This window comes from Pezoporus wallicus, unplaced genomic scaffold, assembly GCF_028554395.1.
Source record: "Pezoporus wallicus isolate ANWC-B61680 ecotype Strahan unplaced genomic scaffold, APGP_CSIRO_Pwel_v1 contig_7363, whole genome shotgun sequence".
NCBI classification, from domain to species: Eukaryota; Metazoa; Chordata; class Aves; order Psittaciformes; family Psittacidae; genus Pezoporus; species Pezoporus wallicus.
The window spans coordinates 563,592-588,133 of NW_026641434.1; the positions used below are offsets into that span (position 1 = coordinate 563,592).

General features: G+C 39.4%; 1 protein-coding gene across 2 annotated transcripts in view; it reads left to right on the forward strand.

Annotated features, from left to right (window-relative positions):
- Window positions 1-19,865, forward strand: part of PCSK1 (proprotein convertase subtilisin/kexin type 1) — a 32,981-nt gene extending 13,116 nt beyond the window's left edge. For both annotated transcript variants that reach the window (XM_057423925.1, XM_057423926.1), the window contains exons 7-14: window positions 1,652-1,824; window positions 4,086-4,298; window positions 5,443-5,543; window positions 6,633-6,866; window positions 8,343-8,500; window positions 10,485-10,618; window positions 12,511-12,672; window positions 16,881-19,865. In XM_057423925.1, the coding sequence (XP_057279908.1) occupies window positions 1,652-1,824; window positions 4,086-4,298; window positions 5,443-5,543; window positions 6,633-6,866; window positions 8,343-8,500; window positions 10,485-10,618; window positions 12,511-12,672; window positions 16,881-17,243 (1,538 nt within the window). In that variant the 3' untranslated portion in view covers window positions 17,244-19,865. The remainder of the gene's footprint in view (window positions 1-1,651; window positions 1,825-4,085; window positions 4,299-5,442; window positions 5,544-6,632; window positions 6,867-8,342; window positions 8,501-10,484; window positions 10,619-12,510; window positions 12,673-16,880) is intronic.
- The last annotated feature ends 4,677 nt before the right edge of the window (window positions 19,866-24,542 follow it).

Consider the following 24,542-nt stretch of genomic DNA (forward strand, 5'->3'; position numbering starts at 1 on the left):
TCACTGCAGCTATGAAATCCTGAGTTGACTTAAGCAAGCAGGATTTTTGGTGATCACAAAGACAAGACTCATTTTTTCCTTGCACTGTTTTCATCAGTGTGTCGTCAGTGTTCTTGCTTTCTCCCTTATTACAGTATTTATCTTCAGAGTTGGCTTTGTCTATTTCTGTGGGAAATATCTGTACACTACTCTGCATTTTCAGCACTGCATTATGTGTTTCATGCTCAAACCCAGAGCTCACAGTCATATTTCCATGCAGGCAGATCTTTGCTCACAGTGCACTACTATGAGAGCATCTCACAATTCTGAGCCAACTGAAAAATGAGTATTCAAAATGTTATGAGTTTAAGCCTATCCAGGGTAAGTGGTATTTTTAGTACCTGAGGCCCAGGAGATATGGATATACTTTGATTCTTTTTCCAACTTTGTGAGTGATAGTGGATTAGCAGTGGTTGAGTAGATTAACTCCTTTGTCTGTTTTTGATACTAATTAAAATGAAATAATAAAGCCAAGCTTTATCTCGGAAGTAGTATGAGTCTTAGAGGCCAGCCGTATGGGAAAAGGATTATGCTTACAGTCTTCTTTTTTTTCCTGCTTTATACTATGAAAATAATAACAAGGCACTGAGCTACAAGAGCAAAGTTGTTTATGTTTTTCCTACTATCCTTTGGGGAAAAAAAAAAAAAAAATCCCCATTTTGTGGAAAACACTAGAAAATGAATCCTCACATTTCACGAATGCCAGTAATGGTGCAGCTGCTTTAGCACCAGCTTCCTGCGTTCAAGAGAACCCAGACATTTTTTCATTTTTACTGCCTGACAAAGTGGCTTAATCCTGACAACCATGGCTCTTACATTGCTGCTGTTGCTGGGAGAGCCATGGCATAGTGGGAATTTTGCCAGACTTCTGCTGTGGACAGAGGTAACAGTCCTACTGCAGAGCTCCAGTGCTGATGAACCTCTGTCTGCCACTGAATTTTAAGTACTGCTGAGATCAGGCTTGCTCTGAAGAAGATTAGTTCATGCAGTTCTTAATAAAATGTTAAAGGCTAGGTGTCTCTAGCATTTTGGTATTGCATACAGGAGAAAAAAAAATGGTCAGTGGGAAAACAACAGTGGGAATTTTTTGTGGTGATGATTGAAAAGCTAGTGAGATACCAGCGTCAAAGACAGCAAACCCATTAATAACTGTGAGGACAAAGTGGTTTAGTTGGAACGTTGGGAACTACGTCTTTGAACAAAAATTCTCAGAACTCTTAAAGATAAAAGTAATGGTTATAAAACCTATTTCATTTTAGTGACATGCTAGCAGTTTTTGTTACAGATTTAACAGAGAGGAAGAGTAAAAGAAGAGCTCAATACAGTAGGAAAAAGCAGGAAGAGTAAAGAAAACATCTTGGCTTTATGTAGAAAGAGAAGTAAATAATAGTCAACTTAGATTTTTAGAGGGTTTTTTTTAAGTGTTTGTAGAGAGCACTGAGCTCTGCATATAATGTGTAACTGTACAGTTTCACACTGACATGAATGTTGCTTACATGAAGAGCAGTAGGCTGTGCTTGCAGTAGTTGCATATTAATTTGGCTGGAAATTTCACAGTTAACAAAGGAGGGAACACAATGTAAATACAGTTTGCTTCTTTTTCTTCATTAAGGTATACGAATGCTGGATGGAATAGTCACTGATGCTATTGAAGCCAGTTCAATTGGTTTCAATCCAGAACATGTGGATATTTACAGCGCAAGCTGGGGCCCTAATGATGATGGTAAAACTGTAGAGGGACCTGGGAGACTGGCACAGAAGGCTTTCGAGTATGGAATAAAGAAGGTACAATGCTTAAGAGAAAGAATAAAATGTGGTAGAGAACAGAATTATAAAATGGTTGACACCAGGGGAAAAAAAACAAAACCATGGTTTGTGCTCTTTTTGCTCAAGTGTATTTAAAAAGGAGGAGAGGTATTTTAATAGTACAGGTCAGAGAAATTACCAGCTAGAAAAGCACCGTTGAAGCTTTCTAACTGGTTTTAAGCTGTTATTCTCCACAGATAAGCTTTCTTTTTCCATCCTCACTTTTTCTGCCTTTGTCTCATCCTGCCACCCTTCTCTGCGCTGAACAGTAATTGGATTTCTGCACTGAAAGCCTATCCAATTTAATATAAAATTTCGGCTTTGTGAGTATTTGTCTGTGAGAAATAGCGATGGATTTCAGCACCCTGTGGTTGGGCTTGTTTCGTATTAATTGCATTAGTTTATAAATTGGTGCATATCATGATCCAGTTAAAAGGAAGATAGTAAAAATGCATTATGAAGAGAATTGGAAACAATGTTTTTACAGTTCTTTTTAATGTTATCCTCTTCAGATCTGGTTGGATGGTAAGTAGGGTACAAACTGAGAGCTACTGGGGATGTATTAATACCACCTTGCTCTTGCCAGTGAGGTAAAAAGGTATCTAAAGATGGACAGCTACTAATACAGAGAGGAAGACAAATTCAGAGATGAGAGAGGAGAGAAATGGAGGGAAGCTTAAAGGACAGAATCAAAAAGAATGGATTTTGGAAGAAGGGCAATTAACATTAGCATACAGGAGGAGAGAAGAAAGAAGAGTCTGACGACTGATAGGCATACTGTGAGGGAAGACTGGAGACCAAGAGGAGTGGGCTGGCGATAAACAGAGCTAAGTCCATAGATAGGCAGCAAGAGAAGAGGGAGAATTAAAGGCAATAATTAGGGAGGAAGTGTGTCAGTGGGCCTACTCTGAAAAAGCAGGTTCTTTGGTGAAGAAAGTAGCTTTTTTTTACAGCTCGTATTATTTCTCAAGGGGAGCAAATTTGCCCATTCATTTGTCAGGCTTTCTTTGGCAAGGAGCTGGATGATCTCCACTCAGTTTAAAGTCAAACAGAGTTCGGGTGACCAGTGACTTTCATCCCTGCCACATTCATTGCTGGCCTGTATGCTTAGTCTTAAGTGTTTTAAGGGGCATTAGCAGTACTCTTAAGTGAAACCAAAGCAAGTATTTACATATACCAGTGCTTTTCTGGACTGCAGCCTTTGTTCTCAAAGTAAGATACGATCTAATTTTCTGTAACTGACATAGCTTGTTCTTCCCATTTTAACAGTTGTATCACAAAGAGTGCAGTTTGCTTTTTCTTCATTTTTGGTATTTTAAGTGCTGCAAATGTCTTAACACTTCCATGAATAATTTCAAATCTCATCTGAGTGGGATGATAAAAATCTGTATTTAACTGCTGTTTCTAATGAATGTGCATAAATCAATAATGAGCAACATATGAACTTTTGCTTTTCATGTGAATCTTTTTTTTTTTTTTTTTCCTGAAGGACTAGCACAGCTTAAGACTGGATAAGGTAATACGTGTTTCCCTACGATAGCTGTGATGCTTTACATGCTGTCAGCTGCCAGCATCAGTTGTTAGCTGCTGCTCCCTCTTTACATACTGGAGATCAGAGCAGGGAATGAACATGGTTACATCTGGAGGCTGGTGTTGGTAGCCCACAGGCCTGTAAGAGGATTTTCAGTGAGATGTGCTTGCTGGTGTCCTGTGTTTCAGCAAGTAAAGGCCAACCATGAAAGGCTTCCTTACAAAAAATGAATGGATGGAAAAGTCTTATCATGTGCATAATTCATACTGTTTACGCATAGCTCCATGATTGCAGAAAGGCAAGTGAAATAAGTGAAATAGAGAAGTTTTTACTTCCCATTTCTTAAAAAAAAAAATCAAAATGCTTTTTTTATAGAAGTAGTCTGAACTAAAACATCAATGTGTGGGAAAACTTACCTGTTGAATACAGATTCTGTTTTTAACTTAAAATCCTATTCTGAGGAAAGTTGCTGTACGTGGAACACTAACCCTCGACCAGTCAAATTAAGATATGTACTGTAGGGTGTGTAGTAGGATACCTCAAGTAGCTGGTTTCTTCTGTCTCTGTCTTCTACGGTGTGCATGGAAAACTGTCCTTTTCTATCTGAAAATGTTTTATTTATCGGGCTTTTTTGGGGGGGAGAGGTTGTTGAGAGTACATTACAGAGACTGAAATCTCTTTGATAACTGCTCATTTCCATTTTCTCTAGGGCCGAAATGGGAAAGGCTCCATTTTCGTATGGGCTTCTGGGAACGGAGGCCGTCAGGGTGACAACTGTGACTGTGATGGTTACACTGATAGTATCTACACTATTTCCATTAGCAGTGCTTCTCAGCAGGGCCTTTCTCCCTGGTATGCAGAGAAGTGCTCTTCAACTCTGGCCACAGCTTACAGCAGTGGGGATTATACAGACCAAAGAATTGTAGGTTGTTTTTACCAGATTCAGAACAAACATAAAAATGTATTTCATATGCAAATAATAAGTGAGAGCTCTTAAATGCTTGTTTTCTAGTACCCGCTTTGTGTTATGTGTTACATGCTTAGTGCATTTGCCTTGGAAAACAGAGGGGTTTGTGTTTCAAAAAGTGATTGCATTCCTGGAACATCTTCGACTGTAAGCAATAGCTAAACAAAATCATTGCGTTGATCCAGTTAAATCAGCTTGCTGAATTTGCCTGCTGTTTGTATTGCAGAGGTCTCTGCATGAAGCTTTATATGGTCTCACTCTTCAGAAAGGACAAATGAAGGGAGTTTTAGAGGAAGGGCAAAAAGAACCTTTGAATTTAGTGAGTCAGTATCTCTCTATACCTTGCCATTACCTTTTGTAAGATTGTGACAGCAGTAGTACTGCTTGCAAACCTTTAAAAGGTACTCAGCAAACAGGCATATCAATCTCCATGCTTTCATTCCTGTGCAAGAAATAACTTGTACTGAAGAAAGTTCATGTGATAAAATAATGTTGAAGTACTTATAATTTCTGTTCAGCCCTGGTGGATGCTAATTTTACTATAAACTACATTGATGGGGATTAAAATGTCATTCCAAGTTAGCCAGGAGATGTGTCCTTCCTAAGTGGTTTCTCTTCATACCTGAGATGTAGATACATGGGTAAAAGAGCTTGGTATTTAATTTCCAAATAAAGCACATGTTTCATTGCAAATTATAGTTCTTCTGCTGAAGAGGGAGCAGAACACCAATACTAATCCTATGAATAATTTTCTAGGAAGCAGTGATTTTAAATGTTCTAGGCCCAACACAATGATCTGTTTTTATGATTCACCAGTAAGCCTGAAACACTTATTGTGAAACCTGAGAATAAAATAAGATACTTAGTGTGGGAGTATTTTGTTCCAACACAAAGCGTTTTGATACAAAAATTATAGTTGAAGTAAAAAGAGTGGATTGAAATATGAACAGATTTAAGCATCCCTCACTTTTGTGCTGGTGAGAAATGTATTGACGTGCATCAAGTAAAGGATATATGGTTATGCTTGTGAGTGTGGATATGACTGTATTTACAACTGTTTATTCATGCAGTCTTTTTTTGTTGTTGTTTTTTTGCTCAGACAAGTGCTGATCTTCACAATGAATGTACAGAGACTCACACTGGGACCTCTGCATCTGCACCACTGGCAGCAGGAATTTTTGCTTTGGCACTGGAAGCAAAGTAAGATGCCACACAATTACCTTTGAAACTCCTCTTTCTCAGCCACCCCACCATCTTCCCTGAAGTGTTGTCTGTATGAAGTGGCACCATCTCATGCTGCAACTCCACTTTTTGTCAGTCAGACTTGCTCAGGCTGATGACAAAAATAAGCAGCTATTTGCCTCAACACCTTCTGAGTAAAGAAGAACCAACATAAGTAATATGTGATGACAGAGGAATTTTAGTCCATTTCATGCATTGGCCACAATTGTTCACTAAATTCTGTCAATTGCACTTCAAAGCAGTGAGGTTGCACATGTATCAGAACGTAATTTGAAGACAATAGGTTGGAGGAGTTTAAGTCTTTAGTCAATTTACTGAAGCTTTTCTGCTGCTGCTGAGGCATAAAATGGAAAATACCCAACCTTGACTGTCAGAGCAGGCTGGGAGCAGGCAGGTTAAGATCCTGTAGGGCTGGTAGTCAGAATGTAGGACTTAAAGAGGATAAGAAAGAACAGGATAAGACAAGACAATGGCTTTTTCACAGAAAACACATCATGCATTAAGGCATAGGCTTAGTGCTTGAATGGTGTGGGTTCAGCTCCAGTTCCCATTGCATACTCCTTTGATGGCATAAGCCAAGATAGGTAGGGCCATAGAGTTAACCACAGATAGAATCAAAACACCCAGTTAATTTTCAAAGTCCATGTCCCATAAAGACTGATGGGACATACTGAAATGCCTGAATAATTTGGAAGAATTTGACTCTTAATTTTGCTAGATAACTATCCTTCATTTACACGGAAACCTTGTCTACCTGGAGAAGCATTGTGAGGATAAGCATGTATATTTTAAGCGCTGTATATTTTTAAATAATGGAATACCATATACATTCAAATCGCATTCTGTTGCAAACTAAATAATAATAATAATGTAATTATATCATTATTAATAATAATCACGCTATTATTTTTATTATTTATATGTATTATTATAACTGTAATTATTATTGATTATATTATTATTGATATTATATTACTATTATTACTATAATAATAATTGAGAGAAAAATAGCCCTGAAACAATTAACGAGGAACATTTTCTCAACAGCCCAAATCTAACATGGAGGGATATGCAGCACTTGGTAGTGTGGACCTCAGAATATGATCCACTGGCTGGAAATCCAGGATGGAAAAAGAATGGAGCAGGACTGATGGTCAACAGTCGATTTGGGTTTGGACTACTCAACGCCAATGCATTGGTAGATTTAGCTGATCCCAAAAGATGGAAAGGTGTGCCAGAAAAGAGAGAGTGTATTGTCAAAGACAAAAGCTTTAAACCAAGGTAAGAATTTGCATTGCAGTAACTAAGCTTATATCTCTTTTATTAAAGCCTGAAGGATAGTATTCTGCACAGATTGCTCTGAACCAGACTAAGAGATTTCTTTTGATTCATTTAATTTTGCCTTACTGTGTTCATCAGGGGCAGGCAAGGAGCATTTCTTTGCTTGCTTTTTTTAGTGTAAGACTGATGGAAATTACTAGCATGAAGCTGTAACAAAGATAATTATGTCTGCTTGTGCAGCCAGTGTATGGATGGATGATGCTGTGAGACTGAAAGCAATCAGGTAAGCTATGAATGTTTAGAGTGCTGTCAAAAGATGAGTAAAAAGATACCAAAGACTCCCAGGGATTTAAAAAATAAAATAAAATCTGTAATCAGTCTTAGCAATTCTTCTCCCGTGGTAGGCACAGTGCATGTTGAAGTCAAGGTGATAGACTGAGCTTTAGTCACATGTGGCATGTCTCTTATGAAACACAAATCTCAAAGGCTCACTAAAAAGACTTACCAGCCGCATTCAGAAGTGCTCCCAGCATAGTGGGCCTAACTGAGCTCAACATGCAGGTAAGTTGTAATTAGTCACTAAGATGATTAATTAAGAAGGATATAATTTTTTGTCTCCACTTGTTCACTTACAGATTTATTGTCTATTAAAAACACAGCTATTTCAAAGATTGAAATTATACTCTGTGAGTGCATTAAAAATCTTTCGGCAGAAATATATTACTGTGTTTTGGAGTGTCACTTCTTGGTAACCTTATTATTTATACTGTTCTACTACCAATTTACTTTTGTGAGCTCTCCTTTCCAAAGAGTGTTGACCCAGTACTGATGTATGTGATACTTTCTGTTTATGTATGCTTATTGCAGTCCTCTATCTTACATTATAAAAACAAAGATCCTACAATTCTGAGTTTAGAATAATTTATGTGGAGATTTGGATACCTCATTCTCATTAGAAGTAATGAAATTTATACAGGGAGAGGTTTGCATAGTAGCTCTTTGTACAGATGTTAGCTTTTCCTTCTTGAGATGGTGCTGACTACAAAAGGTTAAAACAGCTGTGCCTGCTGCAGTATTTTAACTCCATGGTAACAGCTCTTCTGAATATTTGAGGCAATTAAGACTAAGCCATGACATAGTCATGTGATGCAAAGATTGGTATTTTGTAGTCTCTGTTGGACAACAAAGTTTTGATAGAAACCCTCAGTTGTCAGACTTGCTTGCTTCCAGGATATGTTGCACAAGTCTGTCTTAAGCAGCTCTTATCATTTGTCCACTTAAGTATTGTCTGTGCTTCCAGAGCTCCCCGTGGCTTTTACTGGAGCATTCAAAAAAATAATGAATGTACAGTTTGTCTTTACTTCTTTCTTTTTTATAATTTTGAAATGGGTGTTAAATGTGTCATTTGCACGTAACATAATGATCCAGAATCAAAAGTTTCTATGCATGATCAAAGAACTCTTGTAATTTTGCCAGATTATTAAGAGCAAATGAGGAAGTCATCATTGAAATTCCTACAAAAGCCTGCGAGGCTCAAGAAAGCTTCATTTCATCTCTGGAGCATGTGCAGCTGGAGGCAACGATTGAGTATTCCCGTAGAGGTGATCTTCATGTCACTCTGGTATCTCCAGCAGGTACAGGAAGCAATTGCACACTCTATTTGTGTTGCTGTGGTGTGTAACATTTATTTCCTTAAAAACCACCTCTGTGTTTTTCAGTGGTTTAGAAAGAGCTAAATACATCATCAGACAAATGTAGTGACCTCCAGTGGGAGAGCATGAGTACAAAGCACCCTGGGAACCAGAAAACTGGTTCTCTGAAACCCTTTTTTAGCCTTCAAGTGTTCTGGGTTATATTTGTGAGAAAAGGTTTGAAAATCAGACTTCAGAAAATGAAGGCACTGTTTATAATAGGTTTCTGTTTAGGAACAGGACCTATAAAAACTGAGAGTTCCTGGCAGACAAAAAATTGCAGTTCAATAGTGCTTATCAGCCTTACTACAATTAAACAGACTAATGGAAAACTGAGGAAATCTGACTCCCTAGATTTTGTGTAACTGTGTCTTCCCACTGGTGTATTTAATAACATGGTGTCTCTGTCAGGCACCTTTGTATAGCTATACTAAATGTTTTAGAATATGGCAAGCCATCTTGACAATGCCCAGAAAAACACCATGAAGAGAAGAAGAAAAAAAAGAGAATTAGTATGAACAACTTGGTAGAGACTAAGATCTGTTAGATGAACTGGTGTTAGAAGGAAAAAGACAGAAAGGTGTTCAGGTATGAATTTAAACATGAGGCTGATCTAATTTACTGAAGTTAAAGCCTAATCTAGTAATTCAGAGGTAAACTACTAGAGTCTTCATTCATATTATTACTGTAGGATCTCACTAGGGAGCAGGATTAAGATACTGTACATGCAGTGTATTTCAAAACCCTACCTTGTCTGGGATTCCTTTTACGCCTAACCTTAATTCTTCCTATTCTGAGTCTACCTTTTGTGCTACAGGAGCAATGTCATTGTGAGGTGTTTTACCCTTGACTCTTGGTGGTATTTTCAAATTCAATTCCATCTTATCTAAGTTTTAGTTTGGAAGTAAATATATAATCTGTCTCTAGGTACCTCAGGGAGATGACAGGAGTAGTAACTCTTATTCTACTTTCATAGAGGTATTTCGCTCCCAGAACACTGTTCTGTTGCTAATCTGTAGGAAGCATGGCTTCATCTTAGAAAAACACCTCTTTTTGAAAGACTGACGACAGTAATATGTTCTTCATCTTTGTATGTATTTCTAAGAGTTTAGCTGAGATAGTCAAGTGCTGCTGCCTCCACTATAGTATCATGTTTCCTTCATGGTTAAGCTATTTTTCCCTTGGTTCTTGCTGTTTTTTCCCTTTTCTGCAAAACAGTACTACCAAATGTTTGTCATTCCTTCTCTGTATTTATGATGTTACCTTTAAATATATTTATAGCTTGTGATCAGGCTCCCTGGGGCTTCTTTGCTTTTTATTATGTAACTATAACTCACTTGCTCTCCCATTATATGCAGAAAAGCTCAAGAAATTTCCTACTATGCAGCAGGATCTTTTCTGAAGCAGAAATATTCTGTGAACTGCAGCATTTTTGTTATAGTAATATCAATGCATATTCTTTTCACCCTTTTGAAGTCTCAGGCTGTAACTCATACAAAAAATCCCAACTGTGATAAATTTAGGATAAGGCTTTGGTTTCACAATACTGTGTAAACTGGTTTGCCTTCAGAACTTCTGTCTCAGAAGTTTGTTGAACCAGTCGCCAGTGGAAAAGGCTGATTGCATCTGACCTCTGTTTCTTATGTTTCTTTATGTGCATCCACTGCTTTTTTGTGTTGGAGATTGAACACTAAGCAAGATGTACCTTTTAGCATGATCTGATAGTTTTTATGCTGTTAAATACTGCTGTGAAAATAACTAAAGGAACCACTGATCAGAAGTAGCACATTTCCTGTTCCACACGCAATTATGCAATAGTGCATTTTCCAGGTTATCTATGCGCTAGATAGTGTGCATGTTGAGTAACGTGAAGAGTAAAAGCAGTCACACATGAACAGTCACTACTGTTGATCTTGCACTAATACAGGGACCAGCACTGTCTTATTGGCTGAGAGAGAGAGAGATAGATCTCCCAATGGCTTTAAGAACTGGGACTTCATGTCTGTTCACACATGGGGAGAGAATCCAACAGGCACCTGGGTTCTAAGAATTACTGATATGGTAAGTATGTCTGTATGTTAACTAGCTACATTTGGAAGCTAACACAGGTAAAAGGATCATTAGCCACTCTTCTCATTAAGCAAACTACAAGAATTCATTCAAACTAAATCACCATCTGTATTAAAGATACGGGGCTTTGAGTAACTTCATCTAGTGGAAGGTGTCCCTGCACATGACAGAGGGGCTGGAACTAGATGAGCTTTAAGGTCCCTTCCAACCCATACCGTTCTAGGATTCTATGATTAAAAGAAAAAAATAGGGTCAAACTTTCTTGTTCTTTACATAAACGCAAAGAACCAGCCTCATTTCACCAACATGTACCTGTCAAAAAAATTTCATGCCTGTGTTTCTCACACATTATATGTCAATGAAAGAAATTGCTTCATGTAATTCGCTGTGATTCATGGAGTGAAATATGTAATCAAATTAACATATGATTAACTATTATTTAGTTAATAATATTTCTTTTTCTGTAGAAAAGAACACAGGGCATATCTAGTCTTTTCTTGGTGTGTACATAATTTTCAGTAGTTCAAAACTCATGTGAAATTCATTAGTTGAAAATGAACCTCAGAGAGCTGTTTTGATGTATACCTTTCCCAGACTTCTTTCTTAGAGTAATTACTGCTGAACAACATTTAAGGATTAAAGACAAGGAATCTACAGATAGGAAATAAATAAGTTTACTAGAACCACCTGGGGATATGGATTACAACAGCAAAACACTGGAATAAAGCTGCTTGATAGGCAGCTGAAAAATCATTCTCTTCAAAGAGAGAGTGGTCAAGCACACTCATCTCTGGAGGATTTCACTGAAGTTGTCTGTTAATAAGCTTGTCATTAGGGGTCAGATCCTGACAGAAACTGAATGCTTCCTAGCAGACACTGAACCTCCAGTCCCTATTAGCCTCAGACTGTATAAACAGGAGGATAATGCCAAGTACTAAGCCGATGGACAAGGCAGTAGAAGTAAATATCAGTGTCAACAGTGTGGTGTTATTGCTGCAGGCTTATAGATAGCCCCATGGTTACAGATACCCTGCTCTTTGTAATCAATATAGTGCATTTTTAAAAAAGTTTAAAGCATTTTGTTTGCAATTATCTTTCATTTTCAATTTTCAACTGCGAGTTTTCTGAAACTTATAATAAACCAAGCATTCTGTCCTCAAGATGTCATGTACTCTTTCTTCAGCTTGTAGTGTTTTGTGATTCCTGAAATAAGCAGAAATCACAGATTGCCATACAAAGTTACTCATAACTTAGTTGTCATGAGAGCTGTGTATGTTAACTTTGGTATAGACTTCTGTTAAGAAAGAAGAGCTTCAGTCTCTATCTTCAGTCACTAAATGATAGAGCAAAAATTCTGAAAGAAGCTTCGGTAAAATAAAGTTTTAGCAGCCTCTGTACTTGTCTCTTCCATTTTCTACTGCTAAAATACCACTGCCAAACCTAATGGACCTAAAGCTGTCTTTCAGATTGCTTTGTACATCACTGCAGAATATTATTCCAAATTACTGTTCCACTGGTAAATTTTGTGAGGAAATTGCCAAGGAATGGCCTAGTGAATAAACAGTAATAACACAAAATACTACTTTAGTAATTTTTAGCATTCTGTGTTATAACAAAATTCCATTGATGCTCACACAATTAATTAATAATTATGTTGCATCGAAGTGTGAGATTTGGAGTAGTTAAACCATTGGATTAAATCCTGCTTTCTGATATATCCTGTCTCTAATATATCTCTTTTATGCTTATAAGTAATTGTCTTAATTTAGATACTGAAAGCCTTATAATTTATTTTAGTCACTTCTGTCTACTTTACAATCAAATGTCCTGTTTCCTCTTCTTATGTCCTGAGAACCTATGCTAATGCCATGCGTGTCTTTTAGTCCAGACGAATAGAAAATGAAGGAAGGATTGTAAATTGGAAATTGATTTTGCATGGCACTGCTACACAGCCTGAACATATGAAGCAGCCACGTACATACACATCTTACAATGCTGTGCAAAACGACAGAAGAGGAGTGGAGAAGATGTCAGATTTTGTAGAGGTAGTGTTCAGTTAGGTTTTTTCCCTATCTATTTTACAATTTATAAGAAAATGGTATTTTTTGCTAGTAGGAAGATATGTACTCCTTCTGTATTTATGTCATCTAGCCCCTAACCACTTTCGAGTTTTGTATCGTAATTTTGTCCATGTCCACAACTGATATTTTTATTAGTCTCTGTTTTCGTATGCCAATATATAAGGGGTTTAGGATAGTAAGAGGATATTGTTACTAAAGCAAGACGGTATTGTTACTAAAGCAGTAAACTCAATAGCTAATGCAATTGAGTGATACAAGGAGGAGGAAGACACCTTGGACAGACACACTAAATTTATGTAATTCTGGTAAGAACAAGTGTCACATCCAAAAGGAGCTTTGCCTGCTGGAGTGTTCCCAGGATGTTTGGAAGGAAGTTAGTAACAGAAAACATGACAAAAGTCAGGAATTCACTGACTCAGAAGGTTTCTTAAATGGATGTGTTGCTGTTATCTCCTTTGTCACTCTTGCTTTACATATCAGGTAGCGTGCTCTAAACAAACTCCAGGCTTGTGAGAGTGACAGTTTGTTTCTAGATACATAGGGTGGTAGTATTGTACATTTTCACAACACTTGATTATGTCAACATCTTTAGAATACTTAATCACATAATCACAATAATGTCCATAAAGTATAGAGGGTTTAACCTTCTTCAGCTGGGTTTGAAGGAGAAGATTGAGGGAGACATGATTATGATCTTTAAACACGTTATATAAGTGTATGCAGGTGTAGCAGCCATGTACATGAAAATAAATTGGAAGAAATATGTCAGTATGGCAGGCATAATAGACACTGTTGAAACAAGGTTATGCCTCTCACCAACTTCTCTTTTCATCTGTATCTGGCATTAGTCTTCCAGGAACAAACAAGAGGAATTAGAGATGTGTGCACGTCTATGGGGGTATGATATAATAGGCATCACAGAAACATGGTGGGATGGTTCCTACGACTGGAGTGTTGGAATGGACGGTTACAGGCTCTTTAGAAAAGACAGGTCTGGCAGGTGGGGAGGGGGAGTTGCCCTTTATATGAGGATAGGCTGGAGATTATGGAACTCTGTCTGGGGACAGGTGAGCAGTCCACAGAGAGTTTGTGGGTCAGGGTTAAAGGGAATATAGCTATGGGAGACATTACTGTGGGGATCTGTTACAGACTGCCTGATCAAGGAGAACCAGCGGATGAAGCACTCCATAGACAGATAGGAAAAGCCTCACGCTCGCAGGCCCTTGTTCTCACGGGTGACTTCAACCACCCTGACATCTGTTGGAAGGACGGTACGGCCCAGCACAAGCAATCCAGGAGGTTTCTCGATTGTGTAGAAGACAACTTCCTTCTGCAAGTAATAGAGGAGCTGACAAGGAGAGGTGCCGGGCTTGACCTCGTGCTCACCAACAGGGAAGGGCTGGTTGGAAATGTGATGCTCCAGGGCAGCCTTGGATGCAGTGATCACGAGATGCTCGAATTTGAGATCCTCAGGACAGTGAGAAGAGTGTGCAGCAAGCTCACTGCCGTGGACTTCAAGAAAGCAGACTTTGGCCTCTTCAGGAGCCTGCTTCGGAAGGTTCCATGGGATACAGCCCTATAGGGCAGAGGGGCCCAAGACTGTTGGTTGATATTCAAGGATCACCTGCTGCAAGCTCAGGAGTGTTGCATCCCAACCAGAAGGAAGTGCAGCAGGAGGGCCAGGAGACCTCCTTGGGTGGATGAGGAGCCTCTGAGGAAAATTCAATTGCAAAAAGAGGCTTATAGTAAGTGGAAGCAAGGACAGGTGGCATGGGAAGAGTACAGGGATGTTGTACGAGAAGCTAGGGACCAGGTTAGGAAAGCTAAGGCCCAGTTAGAATTAAACTTAGCTAGAGGTATTAAAGATAACAGGAAGGGATTCTACAGGTACATAGCAAATAAAAAACAGACTAGAGAGAATGGAGGCCCCCTCAGGAAGCTCTCGGGAGAACTGGCTACATGGGATTTGGAGAAGGCTGAGGTTCTGAATGACTTCTTTGCCTCAGTCTACACTGGCAAAGGCTCTGACCAAACCACCCAAGTCTTGGAAGGCAGATGCAGGGACTGTGAGAATGAAGACCTTGCGCCCACTGTAGGAGAGGAACTGGTTCGAGACCATCTTAAAAATCTGAACGTGCACAAGTCCATGGGTCCTGATGAGATCCATCCGCGGGTCCTGAAGGAGCTGGGAAATGAACTTGCGAAGCCGCTAGCCATCATATTTGAGAAATCATGGCAGTCAGGTGAAGTTCCCGATGACTGGAAAAAGGGAAATATAACCCCCATTGTCAAGAAGGGGAAAATGGATGACCGGGGGAATTACAGACCAGTCAGTCTCACCTCTGTGCCTGGCAAAATCCTGGAGCACATTCTCCTGGATGGCATGCTAAGGCACATGAAAAACAACAAGGGGCTTGGTGACAGCCAGCATGGCTTCACTGAGGGGAAATCCTGCCTGACCAATTTGGTGGCCTTCTATGATGGGGCTGCAGAACTGATGGACAGGGGTAGAGCAGTTGATGTCATCTACCTGGACTTGTGCAAAGCGTTCGACACTGTCCCACACGACATCCTTGTCTCTAAATTGGAGAGACATTAATTTGATGGATGGACCACTCGGTGGATAAAGAACTGGCTGGATGGCATCATGCAAAGAGTTGTGGTCAATGGCTCAATGTCCAGCTGGAGACCAGTAACGACTGGTGTACCTCAGGGATCGGTGTTGGGACCGGTCTTGTTGAACATCTTTGTTGCTGACATGGACAGTGGGATTGAGTGCGCCCTCAGCAAGTTTGCCGATGACACCAAGCTGTGTGGTTTGGTTGATCCGCTGGAGGGAAGGAATGCCATCCAGAGGGACCTTGACACGCTTGTGAGGTGTGCTGATGCCAACCTCATGAAGTTTAACCATGCCAAGTGCAAGGTCCTACACCTGGGTGGGAGCAATCCCAGGCACAGCTACAGGCTGGGCAGAGAAGAGATTGAGAGCAGCCCTGCGGAGAAGGACTTGGAGGTGCTGGTCAGTGAGAAAATGAACATGAGCAGGCAGTGTGCACTTGCAGCCCAGAAAGCCAACCGTATCCTGGGCTGCATCAAAAGGAGCATGACCAGCAGGTCGAAGGAGGTGATCCTGCCCCTCTACTCTGCTCTTGTGAGACCTCACTTGGAGTATTGTGTGCAGTTCTGGTGTCCTCAACATAAAAAGGACATGGAACTGTTGGAACAAGTCCAAAGGAGGGCCATGAGGATCATCAGGGGACTGGAGCACCTCCCGTATGAAGACAGGCTGAGGAAGTTGGGGCTGTTCAGCCTGGAGAAGAGAAGGCTGCGTGGAGACCTCATAGCAGCCTTCCAGTATCTGAAGGGGGCCTATAGGGATGCTGGAGAGGGACTGTTCCTTAGGGACTGTAGTGATACGACAAGGGGTAACACGTTAAACCTTAAGCAGGGGAAATTTAGATTGGATATAAGAAGGAAATTCTTTCCTGTTAGGGTGGTGAGGCACTGGAATAGGTTACCCAGGGACGTTGTGAATGCTCCATCCCTGGCAGTGTTCAAGACCAGGTTGGACGAGGCCTTGGGTGACATAGTTTAGCGTAAGGTGTCCCTGCCCATGGCAGGGGGGTTGGAACTAGATGATCTTAAGGTCCTTTTCAACCCTAACGATTCTATGATTCTGTGATTTCCAAGATATATGTCATGGCCAACTCTTAGCCATATTTCACCATCTTTTCTCAGGTGAGATTACCTGCAGAGAATGTTATATGGAAGCACAACAGTATGTGACACATTCAGAGCTGCCATCACTACTGTATAAGCTTCCTTCAGGTACACTGCTGAGGAGCTGTCTCCCATAGTGCAAACAGAAGTAACTCTTAAGACTGGGACACATCCTTCTATAAAATGACGTGTTGTAACCTGCCAATGTGGAATCTGAATTTATAACTTGCTACGTTGGATGTGTGGTGGAGGGATTTGGTAGTTTATAGAATATAGTGCTTTGATAGTCTCTTTTTGTGTACAATTGTCTAGTTCTTTTCTAGATGCTAAGTGGCTCCTGGGTGAAAAAACAGCATCTACCCACACATAGATAGAAATAGATAACCAGAGCACATCTGAATCCAGTTGGTTTTCTCTGTCACGTAACTTTTTTATGCTAATATGTATTCTAGGACCATACCACACAAGAGAACCTGCGTGAAAAACCCAATGTCACAGAAAATACCAGTAGTAGCAGTGACAAAGCAGAAGATAAAATCCCATCAGAGGCTATGCTACATTTACTGCGAAGCGCTTTTAGCAGACAGATGGCTCAGAAGCAACTGCCAAGGAAGACTGCAAGTGAGAAGTTAAACATTCCGTATGAGCACTTCTATCAAGCCCTTGAAAAATTAAACAAGCCTTCCCAGATGAGAGACTCAGAAGAAAGTCTGTACAGTGACTACGTTGATATCTTTTACAATGCCAAACCATACAAGCATAGAGATGATAGACTGCTGCAGGCCTTGATTGATATTATAAATGAAGGAAACTAAACTATAGGGTCTGTCACTGAGTTGGATATATTCATTCTCCCCACTTCACTTGTAGGCTTTTTTCAGAAGTCTGTTGTATGCTCTAGTTGTGTGATTGCTGCTTTGATTGCTTCATATTTAATACAAATATCAAAGAAGAAAAAAAAAGTGTGTGGGAGTATAAGCCAGTAAACTGATGCTTTTTAGTAATAGCTTTTTTCAAAGCCTTTCTTCATTACCATCAAGAGTAGATTTGCCCCCTCAGGCATGAAATCCAAGTAGTATTCCCCTGAAAACTCGAATGCTCTATTTTAAATGATTTTCACATTGCTTATTCTTCTACCCTATTCAAAACTTGAATTACCAAGCAGTTTTGAAGCAAACTACCAGAGCTATGGGGAGGTACTCTCATCCCTGGATTTTTAATAAATATTGAAGTCTTATATTTGGAATTTATCACAGATTTAACATGTGTATCCAGTACTGCTTCCATCATAGGTTTTATGTTTCTTCTTCAAACAACAGTGCTCCCTTACCATTCTATTCTCCCATAAAGGAGCAACTCAGAGGCTGGAGTTCGACTGGAGCATCAGTGGACACTGATGAAGTTATTCACAATTTAAAATACAGACAGACACTAGCATAAAATATCCCCAAATGAGGATGGCCTTCTCGCCACCAAACTTTACTTAAGTGAAGTGCCTGTATTACGAACCTAGTCGTTCTGGGCTGTATTTAATGAGGACAGAGGCTCCTATAGTTAGCACTTCAGAGCACTTGGATAGTCTTTATGCTGTTTTTAATTATCTGGATGGTGTACTGATCTTTTCGTATCAGTTATATGAGCTTTGGAGACCAACCACCTACCTATGGAGCCTCAGTCAGATTTTTAAAATTAAGTAATATAAACGAGATGCCTATGTCTGCAGTAGTTAGGACAACAAAGCTGGGATCTCTTTGTCCTTTCTTTGAACTGCAGCTGAGATGGAATAGAAAGGGTAACTGTGCCAGCAGATCCCATTTAAGGACTGGATTTTGCAGTGTCTGGGATAGATTGTAACATTTCCCAAGTATCTAGGAAGTTAAGGCAAAATGGAGGGGAAAGGTACGAGATACAAAAAATACTCCAAGAATGGAGTCAGAAATTTTCCACACAAAGCTCTCTAAAGTTGGTCAAGACTGACATATTATTTTGCTTTTCATAATTAAAATAATGCAGTGTTGGATGCTCAGAAATTAACGGGGATCTAGAACAAGGAAATGGAGATTCCCAGGGGATATTTTTCTCATTGCAGTGCCTAAGATAATCCAAACAAGTGCTGAATGATTTTTACTTTATTTTCTCTCTCATCTACTACTGAAATGTGTTTTCCAGACACTCTAGAATATTTGATTCTCCTTCACTGTCTACTCTTTAAAAGATGATGCACATGTCTCTAAGTCAGGAATTTAGCTTTTTGCTCACAATTCATCAGTTTGGATAGTGATTTTTCATACTTCACAGTAAATTCTGTAATTTAAAGCAAATCTATTTATTGTAACAATATTTAGGTCATCTTCTGTGAAAGAAGGGACTGCTCTAAAGACAATTTTGAGAATTGTCTTTCCAAACTGGAGATTTAAAAATCTCTGCTTATTTATTCTTTGTGATAGTTTCATGCCTGTCATGGGCTTAGTGTGCTTTATTGCCAGCTTTAGATAGGTTTAGCTTAGTTGATTTAATAACTCTTCCATATTTCTTGTCCATACTCAAGGATAACAGCTACACAATTCTGATACTGAATCTTTCCCTCTCTACTACTAAAAAAATTTGCTTAGAATGAGAAGTCATTAAAAAATTCCCCATAAGTGGTCCAGATCAGAAAGCTTTCTTCTGCTGTCCCTTACATATACAAGCTTTCTGGCAATTTGTAACTATTGAACAAGCAAAACCATAAAAATTTGTAATTGCTGCCATTGCAGAGTGAGGGCACTAACTTAATTCCACTAATGTTCCATTTTCAGAACTAGGAGTTTATCTCCATGGTAAATATTCCCATCTGGAGAGGTAAGACCACTTTTAGTCCTGTGCATTGAAACTTAGAGGCTGGTTCCCTCAGATAACAGTGATTGTAACCAGTCTTCATTCAGGTGTGTTACAGAAAGGAAAGTACTAGCGACACTAAATCATGCCTTGAAAGAGGTTTTCAGATAAAACAGGTGGAAAACATAAGACCTTCCTTTCTTTTAAGATTAGTTCCCACGTTGTAGCCAAAGTTTCATCAGAGGACAAGTTTAAAATCTCTCTTTTGAATGTTTCCAACACAGAGTAGATTGTAAAGGAGTAAATTATTTTTATTGTTAGTCTTTCCTTGGTGCCTGTGTGGGTTTTGTGAAAAATGTAAAAGGAAAAAAAAAAGTTTTCTCTCAGAATTTTAAATTATATTTTCATTACAGGTATTTATAATATAGCAAAGATTTTATTGAACAGACAGAATTTTAAAAGGCATAATAAATTATATTGAAGAAACAGATTTTTCTTGGGAAAGAGACAATTTCATCCAATAAAGATATTTTTTAAAAGGCATGTTCCAATAGCAACTGTAACATGTATGTAATGTGTTAGATTTGCCTACCAGTGACTTAATACAGTGTGCTAGCAGAGCTCAGTGTGTGGTCTTAACATTTTTAAAGAAAACAATAAGCTAAAGTCAAGCTATTGACTTAAAAGGACTGGGAAATACAGTTTAGAAATAAAAATAATGGCTTGAAGAAATAATCTGGGATTGGGTGGAGAAAGTGTATGATTTATTGCATATGAATGGCAGGAACACTGGAGTGCTTACTCTTCACAACTGCAGCCAAAATAAGATTTGCTGCAGACATCAGTGGCAGCAGTACCGTCTGTAATTAAGATCCCATGGCTCTTAATTACAAAATTCTGCCTTTTTTACATACAGGTGTGTGTGTCAGAAGCGCTATAATGAAATAATACAGCAGAATGATACAAGGGCTTAGCATTAAATATGACGACCTTCTTGCATCAAAGCATGAGCAGTAAAAATATTTGTTGTTCCACCCCACCGGCCACTGCTTGCATTTCAAGACCTTATATACCATTATGTACTGGAAATAATTGTGGAGAACTGCCTTGTAGTGTACCTGTGTGCTGGCCTGTACCAAGGAGTGGGCTCTGTGGGGACCATGTGTCCATGCACACAATTTGGGGTGTTCTATGGGCTCTAACCTGCACTGATGTACAGACATAACCAGAAAATTCCGCTTTCATGAAACCTCATTCTCCCACTGTTAAGCTGAAAGGACATCAAGAGCAAACACTGCAGAGATGAACGAGTCTGCTTTCCAAACCTTTAACATCTTGAGGACTTACGGATCATGCACCTATTCAGTTTGCTCCTGAAATCTCAACTAACTACTGCTCAATTACAAAAATCCTGCTTTGTCATGTGCTGTAAGGATAGTTAAAACATTTTCTGTGCTTTCAATAAGCTACATTTCTATTCCAGAAATCCTTTTAGTAAATGTAAAAATAGATTTCTGCAATAGCATTAGGAAAAGAAAATAAAAAATCTAAGTTTACATTTGAGCAGTATTAACTGTCTTCCACACTGAACAATGGATTTTCTTTCAGGTTGGCTGGGCTTTTAAATTTCATGCCACAGCTCTTTTGAGTTACCCATCCAGAGTTTTTGATCAGTCATGTCTTGTACCTCCAAACTTGAAATGTAGTTTCCAAAAGAAGCATCCTTTTACCTCACTCAAAGTCACTTTTGAAATTTGAAAACAATCACGAGCATTTTCTGTAAGAAAGGTATTTTAAGAGAGAAGAGGGGACTTCAAAAATAGGTTTTAGAATCATCTTAGTATCAGAAGTTAAGAGAGGATGTAGTCTGTTCATGCAAAGAGTACTTCATGGGAAGGGGAAACATGTTGCTTATGAGCTCTTAACATGTCTTAGGTGCAGATCACACAGTGGAGGTGACAGCCATGCTTAACAGCGCATGCATCAGCAAAACAGCAGGAGCAGTGCTGTCCCTGAGAGGCTCCTTCTGCAACAACAAACCAACCTCCACCACTGCAGACATTGCAAACACAAGGAAAGTTGGCTCCTGAAGTAGTTCAGCTCTGACAAAAAAAAAAAAAGTTTAAAAATTACAGGGAAAAAAATAGTCATTATGCAGCACCACTCTTGTGTTTATGCAGATACAGAACATCTGTGCAGCCTAAAGCCTTTCTGTTTGATGTTGTTTGATGTCTTTCCTTTCAGAAAGCTTCAGGAAGCTCCTTTCCAGAGTTCCTAGGAACCATGTCTTTCACAACAACACTGTAGAAAGCAACAAATCCAGAAATGAGTATTTTGTTCTGAATCAGTTACATGGCCAGCTAATATTTCTGTCTGCAAACGTATATTCTGACTGCAGCTAATATTTCTGACTACAAATTACAAAAGGCCCAAACTCCAACACTGCTAGGCAACTAATAGAGATGATTTCTGTAAACACTTTTCTATTTAATTACACAAGGATTCATTAAAAATATTGCTTCTCTTATTGCAATTTGCAGGAAATATTGCAGGAAAATGTAACCAGAAAGAATGAGAAATTTTGATTCCAGCCATGCAGTAAATGCCCACTGGAAAAAAATAGGTCAGATATATTCCAAGTTACACTAAGATACCAGGGAAAAATAAATAGATAATATGTGAGTATGGGTAATTATCAGGAAAATGTATCTTAATGGTTATATGATTTCAGCTATTTGACTACCTCCAATCAAATATAGCTGAGCATATACATCTTTCTTTCTGGTGTTGTATGCTTTCCCTAAAACAGCTGAATTGGTTGCTGCTACATGTACCATTTTGTTTGACTATGCCCCCATTATTGGTGTTTCAAATCATAAACACGCATCATAAAGCAATGCCATATATTCTGATAAGGAAATGCATGTAGAACTGAGGACGTGCAGCTTTGCATATGCCAGTGCACAAACTGCTCATGTAGAAAAAGACCTAACGTAAAAGTTAGACAAAGAGAAAAGACATATGCGAGCTCCATTAGGCCTATTGAATTAGTCCTGTTCTTCAATATAACTATGGTATGATGCGGAGCATCGCTGACATCCAAGAAGCCAAGGCACCATTAAGTACCACAGTTCAGTAGTGAAATCAATCATCTTCATGCTAATTCACAGTTTGTAAGGGATGTATTAAAATCTGAAAATTTAGAAGAAACACGTAGATATGAGTTTCTCCTCTTTCATGTTGCATTTCAATTACCCTGCTTTAGAGGGATGCACCATACTTGAATGAAATTTTTCTGAAATCCCAGGTTGGACGGGGCTTGAAGCAACCTGGTCTAGTGGAAGGTGTCCCTGCCCATGGCAGGGGGTTGGAACTGGATGAGCTTTAAGGTCCCTTCGAAGTAAGTAAAACTCAAAGTATTTTAGGATTCTATGAAAATAGCTGTAGCACTTAAATCGCTGCTTAAGCTGTGAGTTACACCAGGCTGTCTGAAGCCCATGCAATGCATTGCTTATACCTTTCCATGACAAAATAGCAATTATATGCTCACCTCTCTCCGTGTAAGCTGTCTTTGATGGCAGAACCTAGCAACTTTTAGTGGGAGCAGCAAGAAGTAAGAAGCTGCAGCACTAATTTGCTAGATGAGAATTTAAAGCTAAATTTCAGCTCAGATTTTGCATCACAGTAGTATTGATAATGCAGGTTACTTTGAAGAGGAGCATAGAACAAAGGCAGATTTGTTTATCTGATAATCCTTTTAAAAGCGGGAGTGCATTTTGCCAAGGAATTCTGTATTTCTGCAGCTGTGTCAATGGAAAAGTAATCCTAGTCTCATAAAAATAGCTATAACTCTCTAGGGAGCTTTGAACAGTTTAGACAGTTAAGTAATGCTGACTTTTGTAAGCCAACAGGTAAGTATTTTATCAGGCTCTGTAAATGGTGGATCTTGGCTCTGTTGTGAAAACACTGCAGTCAGAATTCCTTCTTGGCTTTGAGCACTGAGTTTGAAATTCACTAGGGGAGGATATTTATAGTACTCTTAATATTTCTTTAGATTTCCCTTAAAATTAATAGAAAGTGTCTCTTTTAGAGCATCTATTAGGATACAGGCTTTATTCTGCACCACGCCATGGAGAAAGCTGCCTCACCAGGAACACAGTAGCTCTCTCCTGAATGGCCCAACTCAGGTGCTGAATTTATGTCTCTGAAATTAGGCAGTGTGGATGCTGTCCCCATCCCTTCCCACTCTTACTCGCAGACCGGTGCTGAGCCATGCTGAGCACTGCTGGATTATCTGCACACTGCTTGAAAGGCTAAGCTGAAGCTGTAAAAAAACCATCCCTTCAGTCAGCAGGGGCTCTCCAGTCCAGTGGTGGCTACAGGAAATTTACAAGGATGTCAGTGAAGTGCAGCTGCGCATAAAGAGACACCATATATGACCCCTGCCAGGCTAGAGGAAAATCAACTCAGAAAACAATGGGCATTCTTCAGTTTATCGAGTTGTGTAAGCATGTGCTGCAGGTGATGTAAGGACATTAAACCTGTGCTTAATCTTATTTGCTTGCTTCAATCACTCTCCTGACCTGTTTAAGTATAGTTACAGGATCAAATACCTGGCTGAATCCAAAAGGATTGCCCCTTGAGGGTGCCTCTGCACAGAGTAAGGGGATGTGATGCTTAGTTATTGCTAATGTCTGCTTGCAATTCAGTATTAAATGTTGTGAGTGAAGCTTAGATTTTCTTAGAACATGCAGGTGAGTTTTGTGAGTTGATTACATTGTGTACTGTGTCTCAGCCTGGTGTGGTGAATCACTTTCCCTCAGGGAAGTGTGCACAAGACATTCTTTATCAGGGAGGCAACACTTACAGAGCCGCAGGTGAGCCCTGTACAGTGGAGACTTTACTTCATAGAGGTTAACTTTCTTTTTTTTCTCCCAACATGTAGGGGAATGGTCTTAAACTGACAGAGGGGAGATCTGGATTAGACATTAGGCAAAAGTTCTTCCCTGTGAGGGTGGTGAGGCCCTGGCACAGGTTGCCCATAGAAGCTGTGGCTGCCCCATCCCTGGCAGTGTTCAAGGCCAGGTTGGACGGGGCTTGGAGCAACCTGGTCTAGTGGAAGGTGTCCCTGTCTGTGGCAGGGAGTTGGAACTGGATGGGCTTTAAGGTCCCTTCCAACCTAAACCTGTCTGGGATTATATGGTTTTATAGTCTTACTAAAAATTTCAGGATTCAGACTTACAATTAAACTTGGCTAGGCATGTTAAGCATAACAGGAAGGGATTCTACAGGTTCGT